Source organism: Alligator sinensis, unplaced genomic scaffold, assembly GCF_000455745.1.
Source record: "Alligator sinensis unplaced genomic scaffold, ASM45574v1 scaffold746_1, whole genome shotgun sequence".
Taxonomy (NCBI): Eukaryota; Metazoa; Chordata; order Crocodylia; family Alligatoridae; genus Alligator; species Alligator sinensis.
The window spans coordinates 1,130,835-1,145,033 of NW_005841959.1; the positions used below are offsets into that span (position 1 = coordinate 1,130,835).

The 14,199-nt window shown below is 42.9% G+C and overlaps 1 protein-coding gene across 7 annotated transcripts in view; it reads right to left on the minus strand.

Annotated features, from left to right (window-relative positions):
* Window positions 1–14,199, minus strand: part of TAB3 (TGF-beta activated kinase 1 (MAP3K7) binding protein 3) — a 94,880-nt gene that overhangs the window by 44,523 nt on the left and 36,158 nt on the right. For all 7 annotated transcript variants that reach the window (XR_003093281.1, XR_003093282.1, XM_025200204.1 and 4 more), the window contains exon 3: window positions 10,900–11,088. Coding sequence is in view for 5 of the 7 variants with exons in the window: in XM_025200204.1 (XP_025055989.1) it covers window positions 10,900–11,001 (102 nt within the window). In the remaining 2 variants the exon portion in view is untranslated. The remainder of the gene's footprint in view (window positions 1–10,899; window positions 11,089–14,199) is intronic.

Below are 14,199 nucleotides of genomic sequence, written 5' to 3' on the forward strand. Positions count from 1 at the left end.
GAAGGGAGTTTCCCATCTTATAAGTGTGTTGCCAGTTACTACTGCCCAAGTGCAGCACCCTGCACTTGTCCGTATTGAAACACATCCTGTTTTTGTTAGCCCACCCTTGCAACCTATCCAGGTCTTTCTGCAGTCTTTCCCTCCCTACTAGCGTGCCCACCTCACCCCAAATTTTGGTATCATCAGCAAATTTGAACAGGTTGTTTTTCACCCCGTCGTCCAGATCGCTGATAAAGAAATTGAACAGTGCGGGCCCAAGGACCGAGCCCTGAGGGACTCCGCTGCCCACTTCCCCCCAGGTCGAATATGACCCGTCCACCACCACCCTCTGAGTACGACCCTTCAACCAATTAGCAATCCATCTGACCGTGTAGGCATCGATGCCACAGTCGCCTAGTTTTTTAATGAGGATGGGGTGGGAGACAGTGTCAAAGGCCTTGCTGAAGTCCAGGAAGACTACATCCACGGCAACACCTGCATCCAGTGCTTTTGCGACCTGATCGTAAAAGGCAATCAGGTTGGTCTGACATGACCTGCCCTTAATGAAACCGTGCTGGTTGCCCCTGAGCATCATCCCCAATGCCGGCCCATCGTATATCTTGACTTTAAAAAAGCCTCTGATCTGGTATCCCATGACCACCTCTTAGTAAAACTGGCTAACTGTGGCCTCGGCCAAACCACGATCCGCTGGTTGGGGAATTGGCTCTGTGGTTGGACCCAGAGGGTGGTGGTTGACAGAAGTCAACCGTCGTGGTGCCCTGTGACGAGTAGGGTCCCCCAGGGCTCTGTCCTTGGGCCTATACTATTTAACATCTTCATTAATGATGTGGACATTGGTGTCGCAGGTGGACTGGACAAGTCTGCCAATGACACCAAACTCTGGGATAAAGCGTCCACACCTGAGGACAGGAGGGCAATCCAGGCTGACCTTGACAGGCTCAGGAAATGGGTGGATGAGAACCTGATGGTGTTTAACACTGAAAAATGCAAGGTTCTCCAACTTGGGAAAAAAAACCTGCAGCATCCTTATAGGCTCGGCAGTGCTACGCTGGCTAGCACTATGGATGAAAGGGAATTGGGGGTCATGATTGACCACAAGGTGAACATGAACCTGCAATGTGATACTGCTGCTAGTAAAGGAAACAAAATGCTTCCTTGCATCCACAGATGCTTCTCAAGCAAATCCCAGGACGTCATCCTCCCGTTGTACTCAGCCTTGGTGAGGCTGCAGCTGGAGTACTGCATCCAGTTTTGGGCTCCACAATTCAAAAAGTATGTGGCGAAGCTTGAGAGGGTGCAAAGGAGAGCCACATGCATGATCAGAGGTCAGGAAAACAGATCTTACGATGACAGCCTGAGAGCCATGGGACCCTTCAGCCTGGAAAAGCACAGGCTCAGGGGTGATCTGGTGGCCACATATAAGCTCCTCGGGGTACTTGCCAGGATCTGGGGGAACATCTGTTCGCCAGAGCGCCTCAAGGGATGACAAGGACAAATGGTCACAAACTCCTCCATGACCATTTCAGGCTGGACATAAGGAAGACCTTCTTTACTGTCCAAGGCCCCAGAGGTAGTTCAAGCACCTACTTTGAATGCCTTCAATAGACATTTGGATGTTTATCTTGCTGGGATCCTATGATCCCTGCTGACTTCCTGACCCTGGGGCAGGGGACTGGACTCAATCTTCCGAGGTCCCTTCCAGCCCTAATGTCTATGAATCTATGAATGAGCTACTGTGCAGTCAGTGTCCCCAAAAAGCTGTTCAGGGACACTGCTGTAGTAACTCTGGTTACTGCACAGTCATTTAGTACTTTCATCTTGTTACTACTGCACAATAGCTCATTGCTACTGTACACTAGTTCGTTACTACTGCACAATCAGCGTCTTGTGTAGACGCAGCCACTGAGCATGCCTACATGTGCGTTAATACGCTTTTCCTAATGCACAATATGAGGTATTAAATAAATGTGCATTAGGCTATGGTAACGCAAAGTAGCATAACTGCCCGCTTTTTACGTGACACTTAACGCATAGTAGCCTATTCTGCTGTGCATCAGTGTATCAGCACTTTTTTTATGTGCCACTTTAATGAGCAGTAGAATAGACTACTGCACATTAAAGTGCACATGCTGACGCACCCAGTAAATACTATTACTGTCAAAATGAAAAGAATAAATTAAAACTTTAAATTGTTTTGACTTAACATCCATTTTCAACATTTCTTGTATCCTGACACTTCATTTTATACTTTTGTAAAGAGAAATACACTTTAAAGCTATTAAAAAAGGGTTTACGCAACTCTCAGATAAATGAAGACTCTAAACCCCTTCAAATTTCAAGAACGGTATGATTTACATTTATATGCCTAGATTGGTATATATGCCTTACATTTTTTAAACTTAATCAAATCCAAATATCAAAGGGGCTCTTCCCACTTCCACCTTTTTATTAGTGGCTGAAGTCTTTTTATGAGGTCTTAGTCCAAGGTAATGATAAACAATTCTGAAAAAAAATTCACATAGAGTTGCAGAGTTTTTTTTATCCTTATTATTTACGACAAGTTAAACAAAAGCCTTGAATCTAAATCCTGGTCTAAACCTTACTGGAACTAATAACTGCTTGAGGCACCTTTGCCCAAAGGCTTTTTGTTATATTTTATCTTAAGACTGTTATTTCTTATGAAGTACAGTATACCTTAACAGGCCAAAAACAATTCAATAATTAGGAACAAGGACTTATTTATACTTATGAAGTTCTCTTTTCCCACCAACAGTTTACTGAAAGATTAAAAAGTTAATGCCAAAATGAGCAATGCATTTTTTTCACTTGATAAAGAGCAATTCTTTTAGCATGTGTAAACATTTAATCAAATTAAACCCTTCTCACATTGTTTTAGTATAAAAACATGTATACTATTTCAGTAGCTTCCTAAATGAGAATTAACTCCACTTTACCAGGTGATCTGCAAGTAGTCTAGACCAGGGGCACTTAGCCTCGAGCCTGCAGGCCAAACCTGGTCCATAAAGTTTTGGAATCCAGCCTATGGGTCTGGAAATTTAGCAGTAGGAAGCAGTGGCAGTTAATACTGCCATCCCTCCCTGCTGCCAAAATCTTAAGCTCCACATAGCTGGGCCACACCTCTCCCCCAGTAGGGCCTGATTGGGGCTTAGCCAGTCCCCCTACTCTCCCTACAGCCAATGGAGCCGGGCCATGTCCCTTTCTCCCCACAAGGCCGGGCCATGCCCACTCCCCCTTTGCATCTGGTTAGGGGCCAGCCCACACCCGCTTCTCTCCCTGCTATCACAGGGATGGGACAGTCCCTCTTCCTTCCACCTGGCCAGGTTGAGGCTGGGCCGCATCCCCTTTCTTCCGTGAGGCCAGGATACACCTTCTCTCCCTGTGAAGCTGGTTAGGCTATGGCACCCTTCTCCTAGCCATCATGGGGCTGAGTCAATCCCCCTTCCTTCCAGCCAGGTTGGGGCTGGGTTATGCCCCTGCCCCCACCCCGACCAGGGCTGGATCGGGGCTGGGCCAAGCGTCTTCCCCTGCACAGTTGGATCAAGGCCAGGCCCCCTGCCCCCATCTTCATGGACATCCAATTGAAACATCCAGCCTGTGGAGGGACTGGACTGGGCCCTGCCCATCCAGTCTGCTGGACAACAAGGTTTGGCACCACTGGTCCAGACAGTTGGTGTTACTATTATATTACATTGTGGATGACATTAATACTGAGACTAAAGAAGGACATTCAGTATATGCTCAGCTAAAGTTTTACTTCTGTTATTTTGTCTTCTCCAGCTCTGCTCATTTACTGGCTCTCTCTGATACCTCAGACGATGCACTGTTTTTATAATTTTTTTTTAATATCTACTTCTGTTCACAGCTGAACTATGGGGAGCTGTCCAGAGTGACAAGAGCTGAAGAATTACAGTAGGATGTTTGGGAACCAGAGCCTTAAGTTAGAGTGAGTAACAATATGGCAGTGAGCTACAGACATAGCAGAGGATAGCCAATTGCTGGCAAGCAGCTCACCTGTTAAGTAACCAGGACAAACGCATGGTCTATATACACTTGCTTTAGCTGCCAGAAGTTCTGGTGGCAGACAGCAACCATCACCTCCAACATGCTCAAGCACATGCACAGCCATATGCTTCTGGAGGTTCCACTCAGCACCTGCTCCAGAACTAATATCTTGTCAGCAAAACGTTTTAGACTGGGCCTTAGTAAAGAATCCATAGTGCTCTTCAGTTCATATCATAATATGACATAAGGAATAGGACATGGGTGTAGGTTGTAGCCGTGTTGGTCTAAGGACATAGGCAGAAGAGGTTCTTTGGGTAAATCTGCTATCTTTTATTAGACCAAATCAAATAGCTGGAAAAATTCTTCTTTGCAAGCTTTCATATATAAATACCCTTTGTCAGGCTGAGGAAGCATCTGCAGTTAGTGCCTGCTCTTCCTGGATGCATGTGTGCATACCAGCTTCTGGCTTCTTTACTATTCAGTCCATCCAGGAAGAGTATGCTAATATCCAAATTATAACAATAACAAAGCTGTTGAAGCACTTCTCTAGCTAAATTAAAGGCCTCTACTCAGTTACCTCCTCTAATGATGTGGAGCTTGGAGCAAAAAGGATTCCAAAGCCTTCTGACAGGCCTGGTAACAAATAAAAAGAGCAACTCGGGAGAAGGTTGAGATTTCTACAGGGAACCAGATCCTCTACTTGAAGGGAGGGACTATGCTGGTAAAGTTACATCTGACACATATATTCCTTATCCCACCATCAAAAACATCTACCCTATTGAATATTCTTTTCCCCAGGTATGCAGCCCTAGACAGACAACTGGAGGTGAAAGATAATGGGAAAAAAACAGGTGAATGGAGACAGTCCTGCCAGAAAAGATGCAGGCATGTGAAAAGCATCATCTTGTCTTTCATTAGCAGGCTATGGGCTTAAACATTTACACTGATGCAAACAATAAGCAAAGAGATGACAAAACCATAAATCAGTTTATGTGCTTCAAATTCAAAAGCAAGTTATTCCTAGAAAAATTTTTAGTAGAATAGTGTAAGTTACACCAGTAGTGTAGTGGGTAGGCAGTTGTCTGTTTTCATCCTGGGGGAGCCATCTGCTGTGGACCTATCTGGCTATTTAGATGCTTCCCCGAACACCTAGTGTCTATCACAAACAGCTACTTCTGGACAGCTCTATCTGTCTGCTTGGGATCCCAGTATAATTTACCATGATATACAAAACATAAATTACAGCTATTGTAATTATGTCATATGTCCAGACCGAGTTTTATGGAGCCTGATCAACATAGCTGAGACACAGCTCTTGTCTGCACACTAAGAAGGTAAATCATTTTGAGATCACTTTTAAATTCACACTATTCGCTAACTGAAGCCTGTGTACAAAATTTTACACCAAAAACAACTCCAGTTATACCGAAATAACTAACTAATAATGTGAAGTCACAGTTAGCTATTTTAGTTTTATTTGCCAGGTAGACAAGATTGAATTCTCTTCACTACAACCTGCAATTCATAGGCAGGTGCATTTTTTAGCTGAACAGGAATGAGATTTCCCATTGTGCAAAAATTCAAGTTTTCCAAAATTGTGCCTCAGTAGAAAACAGAGGCCTTTTGAAATTTACAATGAAACAGGAGAGACACCTTGCATCCTCAAGGAGCTAAGCTTGTAGTTAAGGCATTCTCACCTGGGATCTGGAAATCCCATTTCAGGTGCCACCTCTTACAGATGTTGAAATCCCCAGGTGAGTACTCAAACCACGAGGCTACTGGCCATTCCATCAGAAGCATTAGAAACCTTTCTAACACATTTCATCTCAATGACATTTCTACAAAACACTGCAATTTCAACAAAAAAGATTCCAACTAGACCTAGATACTGGCTCCTTCCCAGAAGTTCCCCAGTTGCTGCTTTTGGAGTGGCTGTTCTCCTCCTATCCCACACATTCACAAGATAATCTTGCATTTAGTGAATGATAAATGTAATTATGATCTTAAAACGTGTTTAAAGCAGTGATTTTCAACCAGGGTGCTGTGGCACCCTGAGATACTATGACAGCCTTTGAAGGGTGCTGCTGGGATAGAGGAGACAAGATAAGCTCAGGTTCCAAAGAGAAATATGTAGGCTCTTCCCTTGCAGCTCCTCCTCCCCCAAGTCACTGCAGCGCAGGCTGTTCCCTGCCAACCACTCCTCCTCCTTCTTGGCCCCTCTCTTCAAGGAGATAAAGGAGATAAGCACTATAATAAATAAACTAGTTTTTTAAATGCAAAGAAGTTGTAGAGGGGTGCCTCCAGAATCTAGAGAGGTGGAGAACCACTGGCTTAAAGGTTTTACTGAGAAAAGTGACTATAAAAATTGAAAACCTTACTCAACCCTTCCATTCCAGGTGTGCCTGTTTAGACTCTAGGTCTATGCCCAGACAAGCAGGGGCGTGCAGTTGGCAGTGCCACAAACCACATTTGGGGAACATTAAAATGTGCCTCGCGCTGCAAATTTATCTTCAAATTTTGGTAGCAAAGAAAAATCCTGGTAGGAAAAAAAAAGCACCAGGAAAAAACACAGCATGGCACACACTATGGGAGCAAACATGCAACAGCAAAACATGGAGGCATGGTCCTCCAGGGAGATGCTCTGGCTGCTAGCCTGAGCATCTCCACTCCTGCAGTTGTGTCCTTGCTCCTCCAGCAAGCCGAGAGCCAGGAGTTGGGAAAGGGCAGTTTGCCCAAAGCAGAATAATTTGTCCCTCAAAAAGTGCATGCACAGAGGTGTGTGCTGTGGCAAAATTAGAGAAGTAAAATTTCTGGAAATTTTGAAACCACGGGGAAAAAAAAAGGTTCCCCCCCCCCATTTTTTCCTGGAAAAAATGGAAATTTGGGGAAAATTGAAATATATTAAATACTTATTTTCTTAGCACCCTTTACAGATCTAAATTCACTTTCCTACTTTAAGAACATCAAATGTATTCTGTATAGCTTGGTTTGCTCATAGGATTATCATGTTTGGTGTATTTATTACATTTAAAAGTATATTTTATGCAGACAATAATTACAAATTTACTAATTGAATTTATTTTAAATGTTTTTAATTTCTGTTACAAATGGAGCTACAAGCTGCTGAACTCTAAGGAACCTAGCACCTCTTAGTTTTTCCCAGTTTATGAGAAGCAGGCAAAAATTAAAGTTGAAAATAGAAGAAACCATCAACATTACAGTAAAACAAAAAAAGTTATTACGTATTCTGGACTTAAGTCTTCTCCACAATGTTAAGCAGATACAGAAAGTACTCATTTTTAGAAAAAGAGCTGAGAAAAAGAGGGGAATAAAACCGAAGACTCATTGAATACAAATTTTGCTACATGAAACTTTGTCTAATCAGTCTCATTTTTTGAGCTATCACTATCAGCAGTTTGTGCTTCTTCTGATCCTTCATTTTTATCATCTTCATGGACTTCTTAAAACTGAAGGTTTGTCTGGATTGAGACAAGCTTCTCTACTCTTTCACGTGTTAGTTTATTTCTTGATTTGGTGTGAATATTTCCAAACATTGATCGGTTTCTTTCACATGCTGCAGAAGATGGAGGAATCTGAACCAGGTGAGAAGCAAGAGGAGTCAGCGGCTGTGTCCTGCAAAGGCCTTGCCACCATGTTGCAGGAAGAATATGCTTGGCACTAGTCCCAGACTGCATTCCTGGACCAAATACCTGAAGATGTTCTGTATTCTGCAACATCTGAAAGTACCTTTCCAACATCAAGTCCTAAGTGTGTTGCTTGTTTTGTAATCCAGTTAAATGCAGTAACAGTGCTATCATTACCAACATTTCTGCCTTTGAATCTTGGACCCAAGAGATTTGCAGCAGCATGAATTGATTGGCAACAAAATTCTTCGCATCTGTTAATGAAGTCTTTCACTTTTCTTTCTTCTGTACTTGTAAGCGGAGATACACTTAGATTCTCAAAAACAGTTTATTTTATCTGGGCCATTTCATAAGGAATCCCTGACAAAAGTACACTGTCTGATTCAGATGCAGTGATTGCTGAAGAAATTCGCTTTATAATCTTCACAGAGTTCTGCAGCTGAACCCAGAAGACATCCTCATCAAGTACTGTGTTCCTTACACTTCTGGATACTTTAAGATCCTCAATTATTACTGTTTCTCGAAGAGCTTCTTTGCTTTTCAGTAAACTTTCAAATGAGATCACCACTCCACCCCATCTACTTTTATTACAGTTTGAGTGTTACTATTTTATTCTTTGCATTCTTTTCTTCCCGCTTCTTCTTCAAGGCTGCAGCTACAATGAGTAGCTTTTACACGTTTTATAACTTTTTTTGCTCTTCTATAGATCTTCTGCAGAGTGTCCAACTTCATGATCTCATTAAGAAGCAAGTTTAGCCCATGGGATGCACACCCTATTGCAGTAATATGTGGACATTTATCCATTATGATCTCTCAAGCTGCTTTCATGTTACTTGCATTACCAGTCAGCAAAGCAAATACTTTACCACTCTCAATCTTCTGTAGGACTTCACATATTTTACTACTGATATACTCTGCAGCATGCCTGTTCTCCCCTGTTTCAGTGCTTCTGTAACAAACTGGTTGAGGTGTTGTTATTACAAAGTTTATGATTCCTTCTCCCCACACATTTGTCCATCCATCCATAAGTACTGCAAGACACAGTGCTTCGTTGATTTTTCCTTGCACAGATTGCATTACATGTTCATACTGTGGCTTGCTCAAAGAATGTCTGCTGGGAAACAGTATGATGGCCTTAGTAATTTAAAAGCTTCCTGCCAGTATGCATTTTCAATTATTGACAATGGCGTCCCAGAAGAATGCATTGTTCTTGGTCAATTTTTTCCTGATCTTCAGGTGTCATTTTGTCTACAAATGAAGCTATTGAGAGTCTTTTGTATACCACTGGTTGCAATATTTGGTTACTTGAAGATGTTGATTGGACAACCCTTTCTGATGCTGATGTTATAGAATCAGCAGCAGCAGCAGTAGGAGGACCTCTAGATCGAGAATGTTGGAAAGAGCTACTTGCACTTTCATCATCATGATCCACCTCCTCCTCACTTAACATGAAGGATTTTTTAATGTCTATAGGACACTTCTTACAAACAAGGATGTGTTTGGTCATCCTTGTAGCATTTGGAAATGCATATTTCATTTGACAGTATTTGCAAATCACATATTTCTCCTCGGAAAAACTTGCAGTGTGGAAATGCTTCCATATGCTAGAAGTTGGTTGCACCACTTTGCCAAGGGAGAAAAAAGAAAAATGTTATTTAGTGGCTAGCTTGCATATATAAACACTAAGCTACAGCATATACACATTTAGTAATGGACAGAGGAGAAGCCTCCTCAGAATTAACTGTGAACAACTTCCCTGCCCTGCAGGCCTCATCTCACTGCTAAGGTTGGGCAATTTGTCACAAAATATCAGATTAGTAGGAATTCAATTATGAATTACATAGATTATAAAAATATACTAGTGCAGCTAAAATATAGTTTAATATACTGAATTCAGAGAAATTTAAACTCTTACCTTTCAATAAAGAAGTATACTTTCTTTCCACTCCTTTGTGCTGCTTCTGTACTTCTCAAGGTCACAGGGCCAGGAAGAGGCAGGTTCTGTCCAACTCCAAAACCTTTAGACTTGCTCTGTCTCCTCTCCTGAGGCTTTTGAGCAAGCAGGACAATAAGTTCCTTGTTTCTAATGTCTACAGGAACGAATGGATGCTGCTGCCAGTGTCCATTCCCAGTCCTTTGAGGCCTAGTCAGTAAGACAGGAGCAGATCCACCAACCTCTAGATTAAAAATAATAGAGGAAGTCCACAAGGAAAGAAGGCACTGAATCCTTCTTCCTTCTCTTGTGAAAATGGCAGTGCCCCCTGGGGGCAGAAATGCACCTTGCTCTTGCATTTGAGAGTTGTACTGTACTGCTTGTCCTTCGTGCACAGAAACTGTAATGATCTGATACTGTAGATAGTCTTACATAAAAGTCTTCCTGTTAAATAGTTATTAGAAAACATTTCTGGCGAGTAAAAGGTAGCAATATATGAACACCTTCTCTTAAACATGTTATTCATCATTCTAAAAGAAAATATTTCATAACAGTTTTTAAAAATTTTTTGGAAAAAAACAAAAACGTCATTGGAAAAAAGTGGAATTTTTCTGTTTTTTTCCCCTGGGGCCTTCACATCTCTAGGCAAAAACTATTTTGCCGCTGCAAGTGCACACCCCTGCACATCTGGACATGACCTAGGGATGCTGACAGATGTGCGGGGGGGGAAAAGCAACAAACAAAACCAGTGCTTTACTGAAAGAGGAACTGCATCAGTTTGACCCGGCTCCCCAGTGTCTGTAGAGTTTGCGTGCTTCAGTGGGGCTTTTTGGCACTTTTATCTAATAGTTGATTGAATCTGGTTTAATTCACAAAACAGATGTATAATCCTATTGCAGTATTTTAGTTAGTTTTCAGAATAGAGCTACATTTAAATGATTACTACTTTACAACAATTTGCTTAGTATTTTACTAGTAAGGCCCTAAACACTCTTAAAAAGTTTGCTGTAATGAAAAATACAGTAATTCATGCTTTGGTTTCAGAAATGGGTGGGCTGAGTGGTGTTTCTTTCAACTCTGCCAAAGGAAATACTAAATTCTTGTACATATTTACAGACATTAAAAAGAAAACTCCCTGTTTTGCTCCCCAAGAGCCTTTTAGCCTTTAGAAACTTAAGGAAGAGATGAAGCAAAGCTTAAGTGACCTCTAGGTAGCTGATTATGGAGGGATTTTTATACAACAAGGATAAAAGGTAGATGCAATAAATTTTACTGTTATTTTTTTCTGTTGAAGCATACCTGGAGCATGCACTGAGATACCACCCCTTCTGGAATCTCAGGGAAACGTTGCCGGAGGTCTTGGAGTACCTGCACATCGAGTTGCTGACTGCCCTGCGCCATGCCAGACTGATAATGTTCTGGATTCTCAAGAAATGGAAGTCAACAGGCCTTCCAGTGATTATGATCTTCTGATGCTTCAGGCATTTTCTACAATACAAAAAAAATAGCAATCACGTAATTAATATTTAATGTACAGTCCATCTAAGATAAAATAAAAGCTCTTTTTCTCTTGCCCCAACTAATGTCAATATATGATTTACCAATTTCTATAACTAAAATGAAAAGGGCCTAGTCTAAATTAAAGTTGAGAGAAAGGACTTTATTACTGAGAAGTGATGGGAAACCATAATAAGATTTAAATTATGCAGAAGGAAATGTAATAGGGCAGTCTGCAAAGCATCTTCAGAGCTTCGATACAAATACTAGTAGTAAGGAGATATAGGAAGATCTACTGTAAAGAGACATGACAATTTAATTAACATTACTAGGTTGAATATCATGATTGGAGTATCAGCACTGAAGGGCATAACTTTTTCTGTCTATTCCACCTATGCCAGGGGTGCCATGAGGCATGAGGAGATAAGCAAAGTGTGAGAATGTAAACGGATAAGCAGATAAGGCAGGCTCAGATTTGTCCCTACCTGGAGAACCTCCAACCCCTTCTGCCCAGCCCCTGTGTATGGAGGTAAGCACTGTAATATAAATTAGTTTTTGAAATTGGGTGCCATTCAATTCACAAAAGTTATGGAGGGGCGCGTCAAGTCCAAAAAGGTTGAGAACCACTGGTCTACATTAAATGAGAACAGCAAATATACTGAGGGTATCTAGCTGAAGATGAAGGCAGAAAAGAATAGTAATGATGTTACAATGGGGATTTTTTTTTAACATACTACCAAAACAGAGAAGATAAGCCAGGCAATTTTATGCATATACAAATATATAAAATTTATATAATAATAATTTTAACTTCCCTGTTGAAAGGAAAATATAGAAACAAAATTTCCTGCAATTTTGTAATATGTGAGGGACAACTTTCTGTTTCAGAATGTTGAGGAAACCACTTTGGGGGTTATCTGCCTTGGATCTGGCTCTGACCAGAAAGGACAAACTGATCATGATTCTAAACCAAGGAAATTATAAGAATAAGAGAACAAGGACACTGGACTTAAAAATAATAGATATTAATCAACTCAGAGAAACAGTAGGTCCCAGGAGTAGATAAATTAAAAAAACACAAAACAGAGTCTGGCAAGAGATTTAGGACATAAAATGGGAGGCTCAATGTCAAACTATTCCAACACCGGAAAAAGATAAATAATGCAAGTTGATATGGCCATGCAAGAATCTTCTTAGTGATCTGGGGGAGGGTGGAGAAAAAAAGACAGACAATGGAAGGTCAGTAAGAAGCGTACAAAGGAATGGCACAAATGTGTAGCAACAAAATTCACGGAAGTTAAATACAAAAATACAAGTTACAACTGGAAAACGACTCTAAAAATAACAAGTGTTAGAAGAGAGATCCTGAAAACAGTAGGTATGCTGCTAAGTGAAGGTGAGCTATTAATGCAAAGGTGCAAAACTGCTAATATTGCTTCAGCCTTCATAAAAAGAACTGCTACCAGCTGCATAGAAAAACTAAAACAAAACAGGCAAGATCACAGAGGACTGGAAAACTGGTTAGCATAGTACTCATTTTTACAAAGGGGAAAAAGAAAGGCCTGGGGAACCACAGACCAGTAAAGCTTGAATTCAGTAGTTGGGAAGTAAGTAGAGCAAATTATAAAACATGTAATTCGTAAATATCTTTAGGATGAAGTCATCTTTGTTAGTCAACATAAATGTGTTATGAACAAATCACACTAAAACAACCCGACTTCCTGCTCTGACACGATAGCAAGTTAGACAGGAGATTGCAAACATTTTAAGGATAGGATCAGAATTCAAAAGGTGCTCTAGACAAAAAAAGGTCAATGATGAATACAAGCCCTACAAAAGTGGAAGAAAAACCAAATGCACACATACAGAAGGGAGGTAGCTGGCTTGACAGCAGTATGACCAAAACAAATCTGGGGGCCACAGATGATCACTGGGGAGGGGGGTTCCATTTCCCACAGGAAAACATACGGATTTTTTATTTTAGCAGAGAAACATGGGGATCTAGGAATTTTCCAAAGAGCTCTCTACAGGCTGACAGAGTGCCAGCCTGCAAGGGCCTGGGGAGAACAGGAAGAGGGCGGTCAGGCAGGGAGCGCCATGTGCATGTACGCACTCACACGCAAATAGCCGCCAGGAAGCCTGGAGAGCAGCTCTCACAGGCAAGTCTGGAGGGGCCAGGGGGAAGGAGGATTGAGGCCCTGATCAGGATGGCGGGAATTGGGCAGGGTTGGGGCTACTGCCCAGCCCAGGTAGTGCGTGGCTGGGCAGCACAGCTGGAGCGGAGCCTGTGGTGGGGGACAAGTGCAGGCTTCCCACTGTGGACTCCGGCTCCCCGCCCTGCTGCCCTCCTCTCAGGGCCTCCGCAACCCCGCGGGCAGGATCCGGTGCGACAGGGAAGATCAGGGCCAGGTGGGGAAGCTCCTTGCCACTGCAAGCCCCGCACCACCCTGGTGAGGCGCCCCCTGCCCTTCCATCAGGAGCAAGCGGCAAATATCCGCACAACCATCCCTGCTGCTGCCAAGTAGGCAGGGGGCGCCTTGCCAGGGTGGTGCAGGGCTTGCAGTGGCGGCACCGAGCTTTCCTACCTGGGTCTGCTCTGGCCTGCAATACCACATCCTGCCCGCTGGGCTGCAGAGGACCCAGGGGAGGGCAGCAGGGTAGGGAGCCTGAGTCCATAGCTGGCAGCCTGCACCTGCCCCCCACCATGGGCTCTGCTGCAGCTGTGCTGCCCATGGGGAAGGGGGAGCTGGTCTCCGCACTCTGCTCTGCTGCAGCAGCCACTGCCTCCAATCACAGAATCATAGAAGTAGGGTCGGAAGGGACCTTGTAGATCTTCAAGTCCGCCCCCCTGCCTGGGCAGGAGGGAAACTGGGCTCAAGTGACCCCAGCCAGGTAGGCATCGAGCCGCTTCTTAAAGACCCCCAGGGTAGGAACCAGCACCACTTCCCTTGGAAGTTGGTTCCAGATCCTAGCCGCCCTGACTTTGAAGTAGTTCCTATGGATGTCTAATCTAAACCTACTCTCCAACAACTTGTGGCCGTTATTCCTTGTTATCCTGGGGGGCGCTAGGGGAAACAAGGTCTCCCCCAAACCCTTCTGGTC